This window comes from Branchiostoma floridae, unplaced genomic scaffold (genome assembly GCF_000003815.2).
Source record: "Branchiostoma floridae strain S238N-H82 unplaced genomic scaffold, Bfl_VNyyK Sc7u5tJ_1560, whole genome shotgun sequence".
Lineage (NCBI taxonomy): Eukaryota > Metazoa > Chordata > Leptocardii > Amphioxiformes > Branchiostomatidae > Branchiostoma > Branchiostoma floridae.
Genome location: NW_023365758.1, coordinates 187,403 through 209,071, shown reverse-complemented (window position 1 = coordinate 209,071; position 21,669 = coordinate 187,403). Strand labels below are relative to the sequence as shown.

General features: G+C 41.7%; 5 protein-coding genes and 1 long non-coding RNA gene across 7 annotated transcripts; all 6 read right to left on the bottom strand.

Annotated features, from left to right (window-relative positions):
* Positions 1-311: 311 nt before the first annotated feature.
* LOC118408241 (putative zinc finger protein 702) lies at positions 312-2,221 on the bottom strand. Its single transcript, XM_035808899.1, has 2 exons — positions 2,059-2,221; positions 312-1,564 (listed from the first exon to the last, which is right to left on the bottom strand). Exon 2 carries the CDS (start codon positions 1,560-1,562, stop codon positions 1,005-1,007), a length of 558 nt encoding a protein of 185 aa, XP_035664792.1. The 5' UTR covers positions 1,563-1,564; positions 2,059-2,221; the 3' UTR covers positions 312-1,004.
* Positions 2,222-4,198: 1,977 nt separating this feature from the next.
* LOC118408174 (zinc finger protein 585B-like) lies at positions 4,199-5,458 on the bottom strand. Its single transcript, XM_035808810.1, has 2 exons — positions 5,161-5,458; positions 4,199-4,242 (listed from the first exon to the last, which is right to left on the bottom strand). Exons 1-2 carry the CDS (start codon positions 5,456-5,458, stop codon positions 4,199-4,201), a joined length of 342 nt encoding a protein of 113 aa, XP_035664703.1.
* A 2,178-nt stretch (positions 5,459-7,636) lies between these two features.
* On the bottom strand, positions 7,637-9,820 carry LOC118408216 (gastrula zinc finger protein XlCGF57.1-like). Of its 2 annotated transcripts, none has more exons than XM_035808859.1 (2): positions 9,683-9,820; positions 7,637-9,188 (listed from the first exon to the last, which is right to left on the bottom strand). In XM_035808859.1, the coding sequence occupies exon 2, from the start codon at positions 9,184-9,186 to the stop codon at positions 7,837-7,839; it is 1,350 nt and encodes a 449-aa protein (XP_035664752.1). In that variant the 5' UTR covers positions 9,187-9,188; positions 9,683-9,820; the 3' UTR covers positions 7,637-7,836. The 2 variants fall into 2 exon arrangements, with proteins under 2 accessions (XP_035664752.1, XP_035664753.1); XM_035808860.1 differs by having other exon boundaries at positions 9,679-9,819.
* Positions 9,821-11,327: 1,507 nt separating this feature from the next.
* Positions 11,328-12,220, bottom strand: LOC118408173 (zinc finger protein 525-like). The gene is made up of 2 exons (XM_035808809.1): positions 12,011-12,220; positions 11,328-11,873 (listed from the first exon to the last, which is right to left on the bottom strand). Exons 1-2 carry the CDS (start codon positions 12,218-12,220, stop codon positions 11,328-11,330), a joined length of 756 nt encoding a protein of 251 aa, XP_035664702.1.
* Positions 12,221-17,235: 5,015 nt separating this feature from the next.
* Positions 17,236-18,022, bottom strand: LOC118408242. Its single transcript, XR_004830275.1, has 2 exons — positions 17,820-18,022; positions 17,236-17,311 (listed from the first exon to the last, which is right to left on the bottom strand). It is a non-coding gene; the product is annotated as an uncharacterized LOC118408242 (long non-coding RNA).
* Positions 18,023-18,708: 686 nt separating this feature from the next.
* Positions 18,709-21,017, bottom strand: LOC118408218 (gastrula zinc finger protein XlCGF57.1-like). The gene is made up of 2 exons (XM_035808862.1): positions 20,858-21,017; positions 18,709-20,361 (listed from the first exon to the last, which is right to left on the bottom strand). The coding sequence occupies exon 2, from the start codon at positions 20,357-20,359 to the stop codon at positions 19,061-19,063; it is 1,299 nt and encodes a 432-aa protein (XP_035664755.1). The 5' UTR covers positions 20,360-20,361; positions 20,858-21,017; the 3' UTR covers positions 18,709-19,060.
* Positions 21,018-21,669: the final 652 nt, after the last annotated feature.

Genomic DNA, 21,669 nt, shown 5'->3' with positions numbered 1-21,669 from the left:
TATCTTTTATAGGGAGGTAGTTCTGGCCTGGCAGGAATTGGGTGGGGGAAAGAAAGACCTTGTACAGATACATGACGACACGTCTTGGTCAAAGGAAACTTTAAGTTTAAAATATTCAAGCATGATCATGATAAGATATGGTTTAATTCTTGTATTGTTCCGATTGAAAACCTCACAAGCAGATATATGTACTCTGTTAGTCTAAATTCGATATTACCCACTGCCCAAGCCTATTGTGACACCGTATGTCCCGGTCTGAAATGGATAAGATATGGAAAGCACAAACGTTTGATATCAAGGACAATAAGCTTAGAGAACTTAATTTCAAAATCTCCGCAAGATACTACAACGTAAACTTTTACTTCATAGATGGAAAATAATAGACACTACTGGGAATATTTACAGCTCCACATGCGAAATATGTAACACGGAGGAAAACTACATCCACATGTTCATTGAGTGTAACCGGCTGCAAGGGTACTGGGAAAGAATTAAGGAACGAACCTCTGTTGTAGATATGGATATATGCATGAAATCTATATTACTTGGTGATGATTCAAATCTGTACACAACTCTAGCAAAGTATGCAATATTTCTGTCATGGTCTAGATATAAAGATAACCCTTTGTTACTCCAAAGACACAATATCATACAGTTATTCAATGCACTATGTGATTCGGTAATTCCAGTCAATACATAGGTCATAACAAAAAAAGTGTATTAATGATGACACTATGATATTGTCATACATGTACGGCATTTTGTACACTTGATTACTGCTGATGGAATAAAAGCAATGGAAAAAAAGCAATAATTCTACTATCATTAACTTGCAACCTGTGTCCCTAAGAAGTGTGTTTGTCCAGGTGCTTCTTTATACGCCATTTGTCTATAGAAGAATAGTCGCACTGGTCACACTTGTAGGGCTTCTCGCCTGTATGTTTTCTCATATGCCGGGATAGGTTAGACTTGCGATCAGTTCTGTATCCGCACTCTCCACACATTTAGGGTTTCTCTCCGGTGTGTCTAGCCCTGTGGTCGTCTAAATGGCCTTTCTGTGCAGCAGAATAATCACACAGGTCGCATTTATAGGGTTTCACACCTGTATGTGATCTCATATGAACGGATAAGTAAGACCTGTTAGCTGTCCTGTATCCACACTGTCCACACATAAATGGCTTTTCTCCGGTGTGCTTAGTAAGGTGAAGGTCTAAAGTACCTTTCTGTGCAGCAGAATAGTCGCACTGTTCACATTTATAAGGTTTCTCGCCTGTATGTGTTCTTGTGTGCTTTACTAGGTTAGCCTTTGAGGCAGTCCTATAGTCACACTCCGTACACACAAAGCGTTTATCGACAGTACGTTTCACCACAAGCCTGTCCGTTTGCTTTGTTTTAACTTGTGCAGGGTTGTCAGACTTTACCCCGCACGTTTCCTCACATGGAATGTCCTCTTCCCTGTTCAGCTGCCTTCCCGTGTCTAACTTCTCGATGCTGCTTGTCTCGTCCCCAGGGTGAACAGTTGACAGATCGTCCATAGCGACCTCACCGCTTCTCTCGTCCATTCCTGAAAAGTACAATAAATCCTCCAAAATTAGAACTTCATACCTGCATACCTTCATGGAAGATAAAACACATTCCCATGCTACATTTTTCGGCCATGTACTGGAACAGTAACATATCTACGCTACGGTATATCCGTAAGGAATACAACAAGGTGTAGTCTGTATCCTAGATCACAAACGCATACACACACATGTGCACACCTACATACATACACAGTCACAGACTTCGGTATACTTGCCACAGTGACACACAGAAATGCACCAACACACACACACACACACACACGTGAAACAAATTAGCAAGCGACCTCCTACGCCCCCAGGCAAATGCAAGTAGTTATCAACTGTGCCATTATTATCTGTTAGTCATTATCGATGGCGATAAGTCATGGCCCCCCTCCCCCTCGATCACTAGCTTCCAGAAAGAAACCTTTGTTCGTAAAGTACAAAAAAATTAGCATCCGAAGAGTAGATAGACAGTTAACAAATGTCTTACCTTCTATTCTAGTTGGTAATGTGTGGAATCGTCTTGAAAATGGCCAAACTAGAAACAACGGAATTTTGTCCGTGATATGTCGCGACGTCAAATCAAAATGGCGGACAGGCAAGCTGACCTTTCAGCTCTCCGGAGGTCGAAGGTCAAACGTATACCTGATTGCCCCATAATATTCAATCTAGAATCAACCTAGAATACCTTAACCCTGCTATACATATGGAATACAGCACGGTGTATTCCATATCACCCGAGGTACAAGCCCGACCGCGGGTCGGATCGCCCGACGGCCGAGGGTGATCCGACCCGCGGGAGGGCTGGGACCGAGGGTGATGCGGAATACACCGTGTTGTATTTTATTTATGTCATGTCCACCTGAGAAAACCCATGTTTTGATGCGAAATGCGCCAGAAGTTGAACAAATTTGGTGCCCCGAATCGAATTGCCAACCGTGCCACACTCGGCCCGCTCGAAATGGTTCGATTTACTCGAAGAAAGCCTGTGTGATACGCCTTTCGAACCTGTGCGAAACGGAAGTTATGGCCCGGTCCGGAACACCCGTTTCGAACGTTTTCGCGTCACAGGTATGACATAAAACATAATACAACGCTTTCAACAATTGTCAAGGGCTTGTCTTTATGTCTATTTTTTTGTTTATTTTACACCAACATACAATAGTACAACATACAATAGTACATATAGACCACGCTTGGAATATGGCAATGTCATCTGGGCTCCACACTACAAGACGGGCAAGTATACGTAAGACTTGGAAAAGGCACAGAGAAGGGCCACAAATATGATCCCTACGCTCAGAGAACTACCTTACAGTTCCAGTTCTACCAATTGTACCTGAACTGAAATATGTACCCATTGTACGTGAACTGAAACATGTATCTACCCATTGTACTTGAACTGAAACATAAACTTGAACTGTAAATAAAGGTGTTAAAACCCTTACAGTTCCAAACTTCATAGACTCAAACTTCCATCCTTGGAATACAGGCTGCAGATGATCCAGGTGTTCAAAATCATGAAAGGTCCAGACAGGATCCCATTCTATAGTGTCTTCACCCCTGTTGAGCTGTAACTAGAGGGCACAGTCTTAAGCTGTAGGTACCACTGGCAAGGACTGGTAGTCCAGCCTGTAGCTGCGGGTGCCAATGCGAATCGATTTCTCATTTCCTACTTCACTGCCTATTACATAACAATCCTCGTCACACTCTCTTCGGCAAACTTTTTAGGATCGTAGGGCATCTTGTCGATATTATCTCTCTTTCTGATGGTGAAATCAAACATTTACTACTTTTTGGTACTTCTCTTTGCAACTATTCCACAAATTGTTTGATTATGTCTTTAACTCAGAACTTCATTGTGCAAACTGGCCGTTTCTAACCATGTTTTTTCCCGTGTCCTACCAAAATATCCCGGGGGTGGGGGGGTGGTACCAGGACTTGCGCTTCCACCAGTCAATATACTAGTATACCATTTGTACAGATTATCTTGTCAACCACATGTTATTCTTATTTTCTTTTAATAGCGGCACCGATATAAGTTGATTTAACTTGAGTGGGCCGCTACTTGTCTGTTATTTTGCTTTATGCGTTTGTTCAATAAAAAAAAAGGACTAGGGTAAGAAGTCAAACTGCACGAGGTATGTTAAACCAACGGTTAGGAATACTTCTACTGTCATTGATAATAATACATGAAATAGAATGTAATCTGACAGCGTTTGATATAATGCAAGACTACACTGTGTTATATCGATATTTGGTAGAAGTATTTTCTGATAGCGGCGTACACTATCTAAGTATGTTCAAAACAGCAGCTAGATGAATAAATATGTACAGCAGGCGTGAGAACTAAACGGATAGGAAGCGGCAAAACTGTGATTCCAGATCACTATGATTTAAAATTTGATGCACGTTGACAGACGATGTCAGTCTCTATAGTATTGCGTCTAAATATGAATTCCGTCTCGGTGAACCCGCAGTCCACAAATCTGTACTTTATTTTTATTTTTCACCATATACACATCTTTGCTACGAAGCAGAAAGGTAGCTCTGATCACATACAATTGAGTCTTTACCTATATTATTTTTAATGTTAGACCGTCCTGTGCACACACTTCCAAGTTGTGTCCCTAAGAAGTGTGTTTGTCCAGGTGTTTCTTTAGATGCCTTTTGTCTGTAACAGAATAGTGGCACTGGTCACACTTGTAACGCCTCTCGCCTGTATGTGTTCTCATATGTACGGTTAGGTTAGACTTGTGAGCAGTCCTGTATCCGCACTCCCCACACGCAAAAGGTTTTTCTCCGGTGTGTTTAGCCATGTGTGAGTCTAAATGGCTTTTCTTTGCAGCAGAATAGTCACACTGATCGCACTTGTAAGGTTTCACACCTGTGTGTGATCTCATGTGTACGGTTAGGTTAGACCTCTGAGCCGTCCTATATCCACACTCTCCACACATGAAGGGTTTCTCTCCGGTGTGTGTAGCCATGTGTTGGTCTAACATGCCTTTCTTCACAGCAGAAAACGTGCACTGGTCACAATTGAAAAGGTTTACACCTGTATGTCTTCTCATATGTACGGTTAAGTCACCCTTGTAAGCCGTTCTGTATCCGCATTCCCCACACATGTAGGGTTTTTCTCCGGAATGTGTAAACATGTGTTTGTCTAAATTGCATTTCTGTGTAGCAGAATAGTTGCATTGGTCACACATATAAGGTTTCACACCTGTATGTGTTCTCATATGTACGGATAGTTTAGACCTTGCAGCCGTCTTGTGTCCACAATGTTGACACAGGTGGGGCTTTTCTCCCTTGTGTTTAGTCATGTGTTCGTCTAAACTGCGTTTCCATGCCGTACAATAGTCACACACATTACATTTATAGGCCTTTTCTCCGGTGTGTTTAGTCATGTGTTGGTCTAAATTACATTTCCATGCAGTAGAAAACGTGCACTGGTCACATTTAAAAGGTTTCACACCTGTATGTGTTCTCATGTGTCTGGTCAAGTGATCCTTGTAAGCCGTCCTGTACACACATTTTCCACACATGTAGGGTTTTTCTCCGGTGTGTTTAGCCATGTGTCGGTCTAAAGTACCTTCCAGTGCAGCAGAATAGTCGCACTGGTCACATTTATAGGGCTTCTCGCCTGTATGTTTTCTAGTGTGTCGTAATAGGTTAGCCTTTGAGGCAGTCCTATAGTCACACTCCGTACACACAAAGCGTTTATCGACAGTACGTTTCACCACAAGCCTGTCCGTCTGCTTTGCTTTAACTTGTGCAGGGTTGTCAGACTTTACCCCGCACGTTTCCTCACATGGAATGTCCCCTTCCTTGTTCTGCTGTCTTCCCGTGTCTAATTTATCGATGCTGCTTGTGTTGTTTCTCTCGTCCATTTCTGAAAAGAACAATAAATCCTCCAAAATTGGAACTTCATGGAAGATCCTATGCTCCTTACCCGCTTGCCCGCTTGTTGTCCTGGAACGCTAACATATCTACTCATCAACTCTATTCGTATGGAATATAACAAGGTGTATCACACACGTACAAACACATTCATACAAACATATAACGTTACACGCTTATCCATACACACACACACAAACACACATGCACAAACACGCACACACACACACTTCACACACTCACATGCGCGCACGCACACACACACGCGCGCGCGCATACAAATAATGTCACAAACACAAAAATATATACACACTAATACTTTCACATACAGTGCACAAATACACACTCATACCGTCATATATATGCATACTGTCATGCACACGCACGCACACACACATACAAACATACTGTGAAGTAAATCGTGATTTACAACTTAGTAAGAAACCCCCAGGAAAAATGCTTCAGAATCGTTTCAGCCGAAGAGTGCCATAATTTGTTAGTCATTGTCTACATCATTTTGACTAAAAACTCATTGCCCCTCCCCCTTTTAGAAAGAAACCTTACTCTCTTAAGACCAGAGAATTAGCAGCCGAAGATTAAACAGAATCGTAACAAATGGCTTACCTATCGGTTGATGGTGCTGATTCTTAGCTAATGTGTAGAATTGCCTTGAAAGCGGCCAAACTGGAAACAATGGAATAGTGCGCGTAATACGCCGACAAATCAAAATGGCGGATAGGCAAGATGACCCAGAGATGTAGAGGTCGAAGGTTAAAGGTTATATACCTGATTACCCCAAATTGTCTATTATAAATGACGACGTAACTTTATTTGTCTGCTAATACAACGCTTTCAGAACTGCTAGTGGCCTGGCAGTTGAACCAATGATAGCCTGCTAATTAGAAAAGCGACCAATAAGAGAATGGCTGCATGTCCGTCAAACATGTGCATCATGTTTTTATTTTGCATCTCTTAAGGGAATATAGGATCAGTCTACTCTACTCTAAATTGCTTCATCTTTCGGTGCATAACACTAGCTATAATTGTGTTATAAAGATATTTAGCTTGTTAAGCTAGTATTTTCAGCTACTATATTATAAGCATACATCCGTCATTGCAGCAGTAATATATCCATTGATATAGAATACACGTGTCTCCGTAATCTTGATAAGTTTCAGCTTGTAATATTATTCACTTAGACAGATAAGACAGACGTAGTGGTGGCGAACAATAAAACATTGAACAGGTGCATCCTACAGACCTTTCTGCATACCCCACGTTTCATGCCAATAAAACATAGACTACTAGAGTATGCTTAAGGTAGTGCTAGTGGTTTCAAAGTTATGTAAATGTTTAGGTATTCAAGAACCAATTGTAAAGTTTCATAGTTATGTATCTGTTGTAGCTGGAGATGTAGTCATGAAGCTGTAACGGTTACATGTAATTGTAAATGTAACAACGTACTGTATTTCGAGAGCCAATTGTAAAGTTTTATAGCTATGTATCTGCTGTAGTCGAAGATGTAGTCATGAAGCTATACATGTAAATGTCACAATGTGTGTAATTATAATTATTTTTCAATAAAGCTTTAACAAAAAGTAGTGGTGGCGAACTCAAGTTATCAAGTTAACTTATATTCATGCCACAACTATAGATATACATATACAAGGAAGTGAACATAACTAAACTGGCAATATTAAGACCAGGATTTTATAGATGCATTGATTGATTGATGATGTAGAAAACATACATTTCCATCAGATAGCGGCATATACTGTCTAAGAAATACTGTAAATGCATTTAATTTCGCGGTAGCGGGAAAAAGGACTTTTGGCGGTGGACTTAATTTCGCGGTAACACCATAGACTGCAGTCTAATACCATAATAGAAAAATGTTCGCGGTGGTTTTAAATTCGCGGTGATGTGGTCGCCGCGAAAACCGCGAACATTAATCCACCGCGAACATTTCTGCATTTACAGTATACTAAGAAATATGTACTGAAGGCGGGAGGCCTAAACAAAAAGGAAGCGGCAAAACTAAAAATTCCAGATCACTATGATTTGGTGCACGTTGATAGATGACGTCAGTCTCTGCTAAATGTAAGTTCCGCATCTCTGTGAACCCGCGCTCCCCTCATATGTAGGGTTTTTCAGCGGTCTGGTTGACCACGTGCAGGCCTAGCTTACTTGTTCATGGAGCCGACAAACTGTTGTTGTTCAAAAAGCGTGCGCTGTGAACTGTGTATTTGTAACTGTGAACTGTTCAAGGAGCGTGTGTGACCATTTGTTTCTTTACACACCTTTTATCTGTAACAGAATAGTCGCATTGGTCACGTCTATATGTGTTCTCATATGTACGGTTATAATATTAAGGAGGACCTGCTAGCCGTCCTGTATCCGTACTCACCACACATGAAGGTTTTTCTCCTGTATGTTTAGCCTTGTGTCGGTCTAAATTTCCCTTCTTTGCAGCAGAATAGTCGCACTGGTCACACTTGTAAGGTTTCACACCTGTATGTGCTCGCAAATGTACGGTTAAGGAGGACCCGCTGGCCGTCCTGTATCCGCACTCTCCACACATGAAGGGTTTTTCACCGGTGTGTTGAGCCTTGTGTCGTTTCAAATCAGGTTTCCGTCCAGTAGAATAGGCGCATTGGTCACACTTGTAGGGTTTCTCACCTGTATGTGTTTTCATATGTACGGTTAGGTTACACTTGTGAGCCGTTCTGTATCCGCACTCATCGCACATGTAAGGTTTTTCTCCGGTGTGTTTAGCCATGTGTGAGTCTAAATCGCCTTTCTTTGGAGCAGAATAGTTGCACTGGTCACACTTGTAAGGTTTTTCACCTGTGTGCGATCTCATATGTACGGTTAAGGAAAACCTGGCACTCGTCCTGAATCCACACTCACCACACATGTAGGGTTTCTCCCCGGTGTGTCTTGTCATGTGTCGGTCTAAACTGGATTTCTCTGCAGCAGAATAGTCGCACTGGTCACATTTATAAGGTTTCACACCTGTATGTCTTTTCATGTGTGTGGCTAAGGAAGACTTGAAAGCCGTCCTGAACCCGCACTTCCTACACTTGAAGGGTTTTTCTCCGGCGTGTTGAGTCATGTGACGGTCTAAAGTTCCTTTCTGTGCAATTGGATAGGGTCTGTCCTTGTCCAATCCGGTGTGTCGAACCATGTGTTGGTCTAAGTTGCTTTTCTGTGCAGCAGAATAGTCGCACTGGTCACACTTGTAAGGTTTCTCACCTGTATGTTTTCTCATATGTATGGTTAAGTAAGACACGTCAGTCGTCCTGTATCCGCACTCCCCACACATGAGAGGCTTGTCTCCTGTGTGTTTAGTCATGTGTTTCGTTAAAGTACCTTTACATGCAGCAGCATAGTCACACTGGTCACATTTGAAGGGTTTCTCACCAGTATGTTTTCTTTTGTGTATTGACAGTTCAGCCTTTTTGGCTGCCCTGTAGTCACATTCCGTACACACAAAGCGTTTGTCCACAGTACGTTTCACCAGAAGAGTGTCCCCTTGCTTTGTATGGCCCCGTGTGGGCTGGTGGTCAGATTCTACACCGCACTTTTCCTCCCGTGGAATGTCCCCTTCCTTGTTCTGCTGCCTTCCCGTGTCTAATTTCTCGCTGCTGCTTGTTTCGTCTCTAGTATGAACAGCTTGGTGATCGTCCATAGCAACCCCGCTGTTTGTTTTGTCCATTTCTAAACACAACAATGATGAAAAAAAATGTCCCCCTACTACACAGCGTATTCCTTATCGTAGTTGTGGAAAAATCAATGGGTACACACACACAAACTGGTCCCTTGCTCTGGATCATCGCTGTAAGTTTCACACAATTATTTCAAATACAGAACACACAAAGCGTTTGTTCACAGTACGTTTGACCAAACCAAACCAAACCAAACCTATAATTCCACACATGTATTTCAAATACTAACTGCACACAAATATGATGTTTGTGTACACAAGTGAAACAAATCGTGATTAAGAATTTAGCAAGACCCCTAATATAGATTAAATGCCTCAGAATCGTTTAATTCAAAGAGTTATCAAACTGTATTATTGTTCATCCTTTGCCCCCTCCCCTTTCTACAAATCGATCACTGATTTCCTGAAAGAAACCTTTGTTCAGTCTAAATTACAAAGAAGTTAACAGACAAAAAGTGGACAGGAAGTAAAGATATGTCTTACCTACCGGTTTATGGTACTGATTAACTGCTTATGTGTAGAATTGTCTCAAAAACGACCAGACTGGACACAAAGGGATCTTGCGTGATCATCCGATCAAACAAAATGGCAGCCTGGCAAGCTAACCTTTCTGCTTTGGAGGTCTAAGGTCAAAGGTGGTTTACCTGATTACCCCGTACAGTTTCCCCTGTTCTTTAACCTATAACTGTGTTCCACACCTGTAATGGAAATTAATGAGAAGTTATATCTCTGCTTTAAGAGTGATTTGGGTGTTCTCACTAGTGTTCAGTTCAGTTCAGTTGTCATATCTATATAGATCGAAGAATCGAATTACATGGGTTCAAGGACCAGAGTAATTCTAGTAATGCCTAGGGTGGGCCCAGCTCTGACATTTTACTAGTATTGTTATCATTGGTTGGGCCGACTGCTCTCTCTTCGCAGCCAGGGGCTGAGCTTACAATAGGCGGGGATAAATAGCAAGGGTCTTAAGTGGCGCCTAATGACGTCAATACGACAGTATTTGCCCCAGTTGCGGCCAAAGGAGTTTTTTTTTTTTAGTTTTTGAACCACTCATACTGGAAATGACCCCTAATCCAGACTCGCAGACTCGTCATCCGATCGAATCGCGCCTAATGTGAGGGGGGTAGAACGAAGATAATCTAAGGATGCTTGATTTTTCTTAATTAAAAAAAATCAATTTCAAAAAACTTTATTCGTTTTAGCATAATACACAAGAACGTTTGATATGATGTATGAAACATCAGCACCAAGTCAATGACTGCAGTGTTATATTGACATTCACCTAGTTGAGGTAGCATTATGACCTAGAACATCCAAGGAGCTTTTATCAGTTTATTAGCAAATTCATGCCCGAGGGCTAATTGCATACAGGGTAAGGTAGTAGTGGTATACATAAACAAACTTAACAAAGAAGGGAAATGATAAACATAGATAAATAAAAAAGGGAATAACGTCTAAACTAAATCAATTTCTACATAAGCTAATTGATGGGTTTGACTTCTTTTCCGTAAGCAGTGGAAGATGAATTGTCCAACATTTTCATATATAAAGGGGTTGGACGACTTAAGCAAGAAGATGGATTTTTGTTCGTCGGTAAGATTATAAAAGCTTGGGAAATTTTTGTAGATTTCAAGGAAAAGTTTGATTCTTTCGGAACTGTAATGTGAACATTGACAAATGAAATGCATTTTATCTTCCACTGCTTTCTCTGAACAGTATTTATATGTTCTCTCGACAACGGACAGTTTTATCAGCAGTATTGTGCAGTTTACTGTTGAATATGTGTTTCCGTAAGAATGGGGCATGCAAAAACATAGCAACTGGGAGCTGCCCAAGTCCTACTTGCTGGTACTCCGCAAGGAGGCTTGGTGAGGGGCAGAAGGATCTGAAAGGAAAAGAAACTTGCAAAACTGAAATTTCAAAGCATAACCACAACGATTTAAAATACACGATAGACGGCCTTAGTCTGTAGCTGCCGTTAAATGTAAAGTCCATTCCTGTGAACCCGCGCTCCCCTCACATGTAGGGTTTCTCAGCGGTTTGTTTGACCATGTGCAGGCCCGACTTTACTTGTTCATGGAGCCGACAAACTGTTGTTGTTCAACCGTCCAGTGTTTGCAACTGTAAACTATTTAAGGGGCGTGCGTGACAGTGTGTTTCTTTAAACACCCTTTATCTGTAGAAGAATAGTCGCACTGGTCACACTTGTAAGGTTTATCTCCTGTATGTTTCATCATATGTCGAGATAAGTCAGACTTGCGAGCAGTTCTGTATCCGCACTCTCCACACATGTAGGGTTTTTCTCCGCTGTGTGTAGTCATGTGTTTGTCTAAATCGCCTTTCTGTGTAGCTGAATAGTCGCACAGGTCGCATTTATAGGGTTTCACACCTGTATGCTTTCTCATGTGTACGGTTAAGGCAGATCTATCAGCCGTCCTGTATTCGCACTCTCCACACATGTAGGGTTTTTCTCCGGTGTGTCTAGCCATGTGGTCGTCTAAATGGCCTTTCGTTTTAGCCGAATAGTCGCACAGGTCGCATTTATAGGGTTTCACACCTGTGTGTGATCTCATGTGTACGGATAGGTAAGTCCTGTTAGCCGTCCTGTACCCGCACTCTTTACACATAAATGGCTTTTCTCCGGTGTGCGTAGTTAGGTGAAGGTCTAAAGTACTTTTCTGCGCGGCAGCATAGTCACACTGGTCACATTTATAGGGTTTCTCGCCAGTATGTTTTCTTGTGTGTCTTAATAGGTTAGACTTTGAGGCTGTCATATAGTCACAGTCTGTACACGCAAAGCGTTTATCCACAGTACGTTCACCGCAATCCTGTCCGTCTGCTCTGTCAGACCCTGAGCTGGAGGACGGTCGACAGATTCTACTCCACCGCTTGTTTCCTTGTATGGAATGTCCCCTTCCTTGTTCTGCTCCCTTCCCGTGTCTAATTTTTTGCTGCTGCTTGTTTCGTCACTAGTGTGATAAGCTTGGTGATAGTCCATAGCAACCCCGCTGTTTGTTTTGTCCATTTCTAAAAACAACAATGATGGAAAAGTCAATGGGCACAATCAATTGTGAAACAACCGTAACAATTTCCCTCCTCAAAGACAAATCTCTCAAAAGACTTATCAAACCGTGGCATTGTCAATCCTTGTCGATGTCAAGCACATGCATCGGTACACGAATATACTCGCACTCAAGTCAGAGCTTTAAAACTGTATCATTGTCCATGCATGCCTATGTCAACAACTAGTAATTACTGCCCCACTCCCCTACTACAAATCGATCACTGATTTCCCGAAACCTTTGTTTAATCTCATTAAAGTACAAAGGAAAAAGCAGGCAAGAAGTGGACAGGCAGTAAAGAAATGCCTTACCTACCGGTTTATGTGCTAATTAACTGCTAACGAGCAGAATTGTCTTAAAAACGGCCAAACTGGACACGCAGGTATCTTGCCCGTGATCATCCGGTAAATCAAAATGGCGGTCTGGGAAACTGACCTTTTAGCGCCTTGGGGGTGGAAGGTCAAAGTTGACTCACTACGGAGTGTACAGTTTACCTTAACAAAATAACTGTATTACTTTACTCTGTTAAAATAACACTGTTCTTTGGTTGTATTATTTGTTTACCACAGAAGGTGACGTTAACTTGAACTTAGTCTCCCTGAACTTAGTTTTGTAACTGATACTCGGCTATTTGAGTGTATTACTTCTGCTCAGAATTGTATATATCCGATATTGATATTTCTAAAATTCTGGAAGTTATTTACAAGTCTTTTATTCGACCTTGGAAAATTCTGATGTTGTATGGCATAGCTGTTCAGTTTCTGATTCTCAGCTTATTGAGAGGATCCAGTACGAATGCTCCCTTACGGTATACCGTGAGGGGGTCTTCATAGTTTTCTCTTCTTCATGAACTTGGCTGGGAAAGGTTAACTGATCGACGTTGTGTTCATTCTTTTGTTCTATTCCACAAAATTGTTATTGACCAAACACGGAAGTATTTAACCGATTTATTACCGCCAGAGGTTTCTGCAACAACGTCATACAATCTTCGCAGCAAACGCAATCTCCAAGTAACAGTGAGTATTATCACTTGTTTTCAAAAATCTTTTTACCGCACTCAACTCAGTTATGGAACTCTCTTGATTCTAGTATTCGTTTGTTGAGCGCTGCTCGTTTTAAAAGGTATTTGGTCAAATCTGTTCGCCCTGTTGCTGTACCATATTTCAATTTTGGACCGAGATACACCTGCGCTTTACACACATGTCTTAACATCGGCACCTGCAGCTTAAATCACAGTCTGTTCATTCGTAACTTAGTTGCGAGTCCTGCTTTCAGCTGCGGGCGCCTATGCGAAAGCATTCCTCATTACCTGCTTCACTGTCCTAATTATGTTCAACAACGTACACTCCTCTTAGACAGACTTAAAAACTTGAATATTCCTATGTTAGATTTAAATTCGTTATCTGATAGTTCTTTTGTTTATCTGCTACTTAAAGGGGCATTCCACTCCAGACGGGGCTGTTATTTTCCGATAGATATTAATTGTATGCAGTGACAAATGTATGCTACGTAACATTATACAATGGAGTATTCATTAGCCCCACGCGCATCAAAAAGCATTCAGTCTTCTACAAAACTCCCCAAGTACCCTCTAATTAAATCAATCAATCTCAGCCTATGGCTAAATACAATGTGCATGACAACGCCTGACTTAACTTAGGTTACAAAGCTAATTTCAGGGGCGCTAAGAAAAACACCTCTGTTATGTGTTCTTTGATATGTTGTGAACAATTGACCTTCTTGGTTTGCTAAGCGCCCCTCATTTATGCCGAAAATATTCACGATAAAGGAAGTGTCTACACGTATAGGGAATACATGGGTAGGGTCTGCATGGGTTTAGTGAGTGTCACATTGTTTTACAAGCACACGTTGCGTAATTCGCCACAAGTGGAATTCCACCAAAGGTCGACTGATCATGTATTAATTGATACATCATCTATTGGAATATAACACTCCCTTCTGGAGTGGAATGCCCCTTTAAAGGATCGGCTTTACTGACATCTGATATAAATTCCCAAATTCTCTCCATAACTCAATCATACTTATCCGAAATACTTATTGCTTTTTGACTATACTTATCATTTACTATTGGTAACATAAGTTTATCCGTGTGTTTCTTTTCAGAATAAGGCGTTCCCGTACCCGTTTCATCTTTTTTGTCCTATGTTGTGTGGTTATTTTGTCTAGTGACGGTGTCTAAAATATAAGCCTGTGTGCTTGAGTAGGGGCACCACTATGTTTTTGTATTGTATTAATGTTGCAATAATAAAAAAAGGTGACGTTGTTGGTAGTGTTTGTACATATGCATGTGTGTATGAATACGTGCATATGCACGTTTTTGCGTGGACAGCAGAACTTTAGACGGCTTGGATGGTAGGTCTTGGTAAGATATAAAAAATGGTTAGAATTTGCACCACTGCCACTTGTTCAGGTTTTTATGTACATGTTCTGAGTTCTGAACATGCCGTGGTCATAGCGAGTAGTGTCCGTTTTTTTCGACACCATATCGAGGTAGAAACCCTTACCTGCAATAAGCACCACCAAAATCCATTTTTTTCCAAAGCACTTCTACCAAGGCTACCTATCCTTTTGAGTTGGCCATCTGCGTATGCGCTACAATACCGATAATTTCTCCGCCGGTCATTTGTTTGGCAATCGACATTAAAACTATGATTTGTGTTGTATAAAAAAAAAACAGCACGAGGTAGCCGAACAAACAATTGATTTTACTTTATCTATTTTTGATATGTTGTAGAAGTAGACCATATGAATAATGATAATTTACATTATCATGATATACTACTACTAGTAATGCTATCACCACTTCTAATACATAGAATGAAGATAATCTAAGAACATTTGATATGATGTATGAAACATCAGCACCTAGTCAATGACTACAGTGTTATATTGACATTCACCTAGTTGAGGTAGCATTATGAACTAGAATATCAGTATCTCCTACAGCAGTATTATGCGGTTTACTGTTGAATATGTGTTTCCGTAAGATTGGGGCATGCAAAAACACAACAACTTGGAGCTGCCCAAGTCCTACTTGCCCTTACTCCGCAAGGAGGCGGGGTGAGGGGCAGAAGATCCACGCAAGTCTCGACCCAGTTCTCGCAACTCTCGCGAGCACTAGGTCACTCTGTGATCAAGATGGACTGATAGCCATCGAAAATTTGGAGGTACGGGAGTTTACATTTCTAAAAGTAGTATTTGATGAAAATTCTATTAACTGTGTACAAACGTGACTGATGAATCTCTTCAACGAGCAACTATATGTATTTATGACTATACTAATAGGTATGTCTAGGTAGGATCTGAACGGAAAAGAAACTTGCAAAACTGAAACTTGAGAGCATAACCACAACGATTTAAAATACACGATAGACGGCCTTAGCTCTGTAGCTGCCGCTAAATGTAAGGTCTATCCATGTGAAGCCGCGCTCCACTCACATGTAGGGTTTCTCAGCGGTTTGTTCAACCATGTGCAGGCTTAACTTACTTGTTCATGGAGCCAACAAACTGTTGTTGTTCAACCGTCCAGTACTCGTATTTGCAACTGTGAACTGTTCAAGGGGCGTGCGTGACAATGTGTTTCTTCAAACACCTTTTGTCTGTAACAGAATAGTCGCACTGGTCACACTTGTAAGGTTTCTCGCCTGTATGTGTTCTCATATGTCGAGATAAGTCAGACTTGCGAGCAGTTCTGTATCCGCATTCTCCACACATGAAGGGTTTTTCTCCGGTGTGCTTAGCCATGTGTAAGTCTAAATCGTTTTTCCTTGCAGTAGAATAGTCGCACCGGTCACATTTACAAGTTTTCGCACCTGTATGTTTTCTCATATGTACGGTTAAGGCCCTTTTGTCAGCCGTCCTGTATCCGCACTCTCCACACATGAAGGGCTTTTCTCCGGTATGTTTAGCCAAGTGTCGGTCTAAATATATTTTCCGTTCAGCAGAATATTCGCACTGATCACACTTATAAGGTTTCACACCTGTATGTGTTCTCATATGTACGGTTAAGTAAGACCTGTCAGCCGTCCTGTATCCACACTCTCCACACATGAAGGGTTTTTCACCGGTGTGTTTAGCCAAGTGTCGATCCAAATGAGATTTCTGTGCTGTAGAATAGTCACAATGGTCACATTTGTAGGGTTTCACACCTGTATGTTTACCCATATGTGATTTTAACGCAGATCTGTCAGCCGTCCTGTATCCACACTCTCCACACATGAAGGGTTTTTCGCCGGTGTGTTTAGCCATGTGTCGGTCTAAGTTTCCTTTTTGTGCAGTAGAATAATTACATTGGTCACATTTATAAGGTTTCTCGCCTATATGTGTTTTCATGTGTACGGTTAAAACAGACCTGTCAGCCGTCCTATATCCGCACTCCCCACACATTAAGGGTTTTTCGCCGGTGTGTTTAGCGATGTGTCGATTCAAATGAGATTTCCGTGCAGTAGAATAGTCGCACTGGTCACATTTATAGGGTTTCACACCTGTATGTGTTCTCATGTGTCTGGTTAAGGAAGACATGTTAGCCGTCCTGTATCCACACTCTCCACACATGAAGGGTTTTTCTCCGGTGTGTTTAGCCATGTGTCGGTCTAAATGTCCTTTCTGTGCAGCAGAATAGTCACACTCATCACATTTATATTTTTTTTCTCCGGTGTGTTTAGTCATATGTTGGTCTAAATTTCCTTTCTGTGCAGCAGAATAGTCGCACTGGTCACATTTATAAGGTTTCTCGCCAGTATGTTTTCTTGTGTGTATGATTAGGTTAGTCCTTGTGGCTGCCCTATAGTCACACTCCGTACACACAAAGCGACTGTCCACAGTACGCTTCACCGCAAGCCTGTCCGTCTGCCCTGTTCGACCCTTAGGGTGAGGATGGTCGACAGATTCTACGCTTGTTTCCTTGTATAGAGTGTCCCCTTCCTTGTTCTGCTCCCTTCCCGTGTCTAATTTTTTGCTGCTGCTTGTTTCGTCACTAGTGTGATAAGCTTGGTGATCGTCCATACCAACCTCGCTGTTTCTTTCGTCCATTTCTAAAAACAACAATGATGAACGTTGAAAAAACATATCTCTACTACACAGCGCATTCCTTGTCGTAGATGTGGAAACAACAATGGGTACACTCAATTGTGCAACAGCTGTAATAAGTTAGAAAAAACCCATCCCTAAAGACAAATCTCACAAAAGACTAATATCAAACATTGACGTAGTCAATCCTTGTCGATGTGAAGCACATGCACCGATACACGAACATACACGCCCCCCCCCCCCCCATGCACAAAAATGATGTATCATAACACACACGTGAAACAAATGAGCAAGACCCCTAACATATATCAAATGCCTCAGAATCGTTTAATTCAAATATTATTAAGTCGTATTATTGTCTATCATTGCCTATGTCAACAACTAGTATGTACTGCCCCCCTCCCCTTTCTACAAAATAGATCATTGATTTCCTGAAGGAAACCTTTTGTACCTTAAGTACATTGGAATTAGCGGACAAAGAGTGAACAGGCAGTAAACAAATGTCTTACCTACCGGTTTATGGTACTGAGTGACTGCTAATGCGTAGAAGTGTAATAAAAACGGCCAAACTGGACACGAAGGAATATGCCCCCGTCATTCTCCGATGAAACAAAATGGCGGTCTGGGGAACTGACCTTTCAGCGCTCTGGAGGTCGAAGGTTAAAGTTGATTTACCTGGTTACACCGTACAGTTTAATCTTTTCTTTGACCCATAATAATGACGTAATTGTATGGTTGGGTTGTATACTTTGTTTTATTACCCACTATAGAAGGTGACGTTTTCGGCAACGTTTGTATATATGCATGTGGGTATGTGTGTGCGTATGAATGAATGAATGCGTGCATCATTTTGTGCGTGGACAGTATAACTTTTGAATGCCTGGATGGCTGTATCAAATATTTGGAATGTGGGTATGTCTTGATGATATATAAAATGATTCTGGTTCACCTTTATCCGCGGGGTAACCTATATCCGCTGTGTTACTAAACAGAAAACCAAGGATATCAAGTCGATGGACGGTAGTTTTAAATTGCGCTAGTTTCGAAATATTGCAGTTTGATATCATCATCGGTCGACATGATATCCCTACATATATTGTTCGTTAAAAGAACGGATTAAGGTTACCCTACGAACAAAGGTGAACTAGCGTTAGAATGTGCAACCCCATTCCCACCACTTGTTAGGGTACTGAAGTGGAACTTAAGTTTTGATGACCCGAGTTCTGAACATACCATGGTCATAGCGAGTAGTGTCCGTTTTTTCGACACAATACAGAAGTAGAAACCCATACCTGTAATATGCCCCACCAAAATCCAAACATACACTATCACTACTTAACAATACATGCAATAAAGATAATCTAACAACGTTTGTGATGATATGATGAATGAAACATCAATCAGTATTGACAAGTCAATGTGTTATATTGACATTCATCTTATTAAGGTAGCATTATCACCTAGAATATCAGCAACTATTCGTTATGACAACAGTAATAAGCCGTTTCTGAAAGAACAGGGCATGCGCTATCTCGGTTCAAATCGGCAACTATATACATCAAAGTCTAGATTATAATATTAGATATGTACAGAGAGAATCTGAACGAAAAGGAAACGGCAGAACACTTTGATGGACGACACTGTCTCTAGATGCCGCGCTCCACTCATACGTCGTATGTAGGGTTTCTCAGCGGTCTGGTTGACCATGTGCAGATCTTACGTACTTGTTCAAGGAGCCGACAAACTGTTGTTCTTCAAGAGGCGTGTGTGACCATGTGTTTCTTTAAATACCTTATATTTGAGACAGAATAATCGCATTGGTCACACTTGTAAGGTTTCACACCTGTATGTGTTCTCATATGCCGAGACAAGTCAGACTTGCTAGCCGTCCTGTACCCGCACTCTCCACACATGAAGGGTTTTTCTCCCTTATGTCTAGCCATGTGCTCGTCTAAATGGCCTTTCTGTGTAGCAGAATAGTCACACAGGTCACATTTATAGGGTCTCTCACCTGTATGTTTCCTCATATGTACAGTAAGGTTAGATCTCTCAGCCGTCCTGTATCCGCACTCTCCACACATGGAGGGTTTGTTGTGTTTAGCCATGTGTTGATCTAAACTGCTATTCGTTGCGGCAGAATAGACGCATTGGTCACATTTATAGGGTTTTTCTTCACTATGTTTAGTCATGTGTCGGTCTAACTGTCCTTTCCGTGCTGCAGAATAAGCACATTGGTTACACTTGTAAGGTTTATCGCCTGTATGTGTTCTCATATGTCGAGACAAGTCAGACTTGCTAGCAGTTCTGTATCCGCACTCTCCACACATGAAGGGTTTTTCTCCCTTATGTCTAGCCATGTGGTTGTCTAAATGGCCTTTCTGTGCAGCAGAATAGTCACACAGGTCGCATTTATAGGGTTTCTCACCTGTATGTGTTCTCATATGCACGGATAGGTGAGACCTGCTAGCCGTCCTGAATCCGCATTCACCACACATGTAGGGTTTTTCGCCGGTGTGTCTAGCCATGTGGTCGTCTAAATGGTCTTTCGTTTTAGCAGAATAGTCACACAGGTCGCATTTATAGGGTCTCACACCTGTATGTGTTCTCATATGCACGGATAGGTGAGACCTGTTAGCAGTCCTGTATTTGCACTGTCCACACATAAATGGCTTATCTCCGGTGTGTTTAGTAAGGTGAAGGTCTAAAGAAACTTTATGTGCAGCAGAATAGTCACACTGGTCACATTTAAAGGGTTTCTCACCGGTATGTTTTCTTTTGTGTCTTAATAGGTTAGCCTTTTTGGCTGCCCTATAGTCACATTCCATACACACAAAGCGTTTGTCCACAGTACGTTTCACCAGAAGAGTGCCCCCTTGCTTTGTATGGCCCTGTGTGGGCTGGTGGTCAGATTCTACACCGCATGTTTCCTCGTATGGAATGCCCCCTTCCTTGTTCTGCTCCATTGTCGTGTCTAATTTCTTGCTGTTGCTGGTTCCGATAGAGTGCACTGCTTGGTGATCGTCCATACCAACCTCGCTGTTTCTTTCGTCCATTTCTAAAAACAACAATGATGAACGTTAAAAAAAACACATCTCTACTACACAGCGTATTCCTGGTCGTAGATGTGGAAACATCAATGGCCACACTCAAGTGTGAAACAGCTGTAACAAGTTAGAAAGACCCCCTCCCTAAAGACAAATCCCTCAGAAGACTTTTTGATATCAAATCGTGACGTAGTCAATCCTTGTCGATGTTGAGCACATGTAAACACACACCACACAGATACTAATGCACACACATCATACAGTATATGATTCATGTATACACACGTGAAACAATCCCTCACATATATCAAATGCCTCAGAATCGTCTATTTTAAAGAGTTATCAAACCGTATCATCGTTCATCCTTGCCTATGTCAACAACAATTACTGCCCCCCTCCCCTTTCTACAAATCGATCATTTCCTGAAAGAAACCTGTGTTCAGTCCAAAAGTACTAACATATCAACAGGCAAGAAGTGGAAAGGCAGTAAACAAATGTGTTACCTACCAGTCTATGGTGCTGGAATAATTGCTAATGTGTAGAATTTTCTTGTAAATGGCCAAACTGGAAAAAAAGGAATTTTGCCCGAGCTCTTCCGATGAATCAAAATGGCGGCCTGGTGAATTGACCTTCAGCGCTCTGGAGGTCGAAGGTCAAAGTTGATCTACCTGATTACCCCGTACAGTTGCACCTATTCTTTAACCTATAACTGTGATGTTCATTTGTTTCACACATGTAAAGAAAATTTATGTGAAGTTATATCTCTGCTTGAAGAGTGATTTGGGTATTCTCGTTAGTGTTAGGTGTTGTCATATCTATATAGATCGAATAATCGAATTTCGTGGGTTCATGGACCAGAGTAATTCTAGTGACTAATGCCTAGGGAAGGCCCATCTCCGACATGTTATTATTATCATTGGTTGGACCGACTATTCTCTCATCGCAGTCAGGGGCTGAGCTTACAATAGGCGGGGCTAAATAGCAAGGGTCTGAAGTGGCGCCTAGTGACCTCAATACGACAGTAATTGCCCCAGTTGTGGCCAAAGAACGGTAGGTTTGAACCACTCACACCGGGAAGGACCCCTACTCTTTTCACTAAGTGCGGTGGATTCTTTTACCTGCTCGCGGTGTGGCTCTCCTCAAACACGGGACCTCCAGTTAACGTCCTTTTCGAGGGACGGCCCTAGCCGAAGCTAGGTACTGATTTTCCCCCTGGGTGAAATGAGGAAAGTCGTGTAATGTGCCTTTCCCAAGGACATAAACAAGATCGGTGACATGGTTTGTTGTAAGGGATTGTATTCGCCATTTCGAGTGTTGGA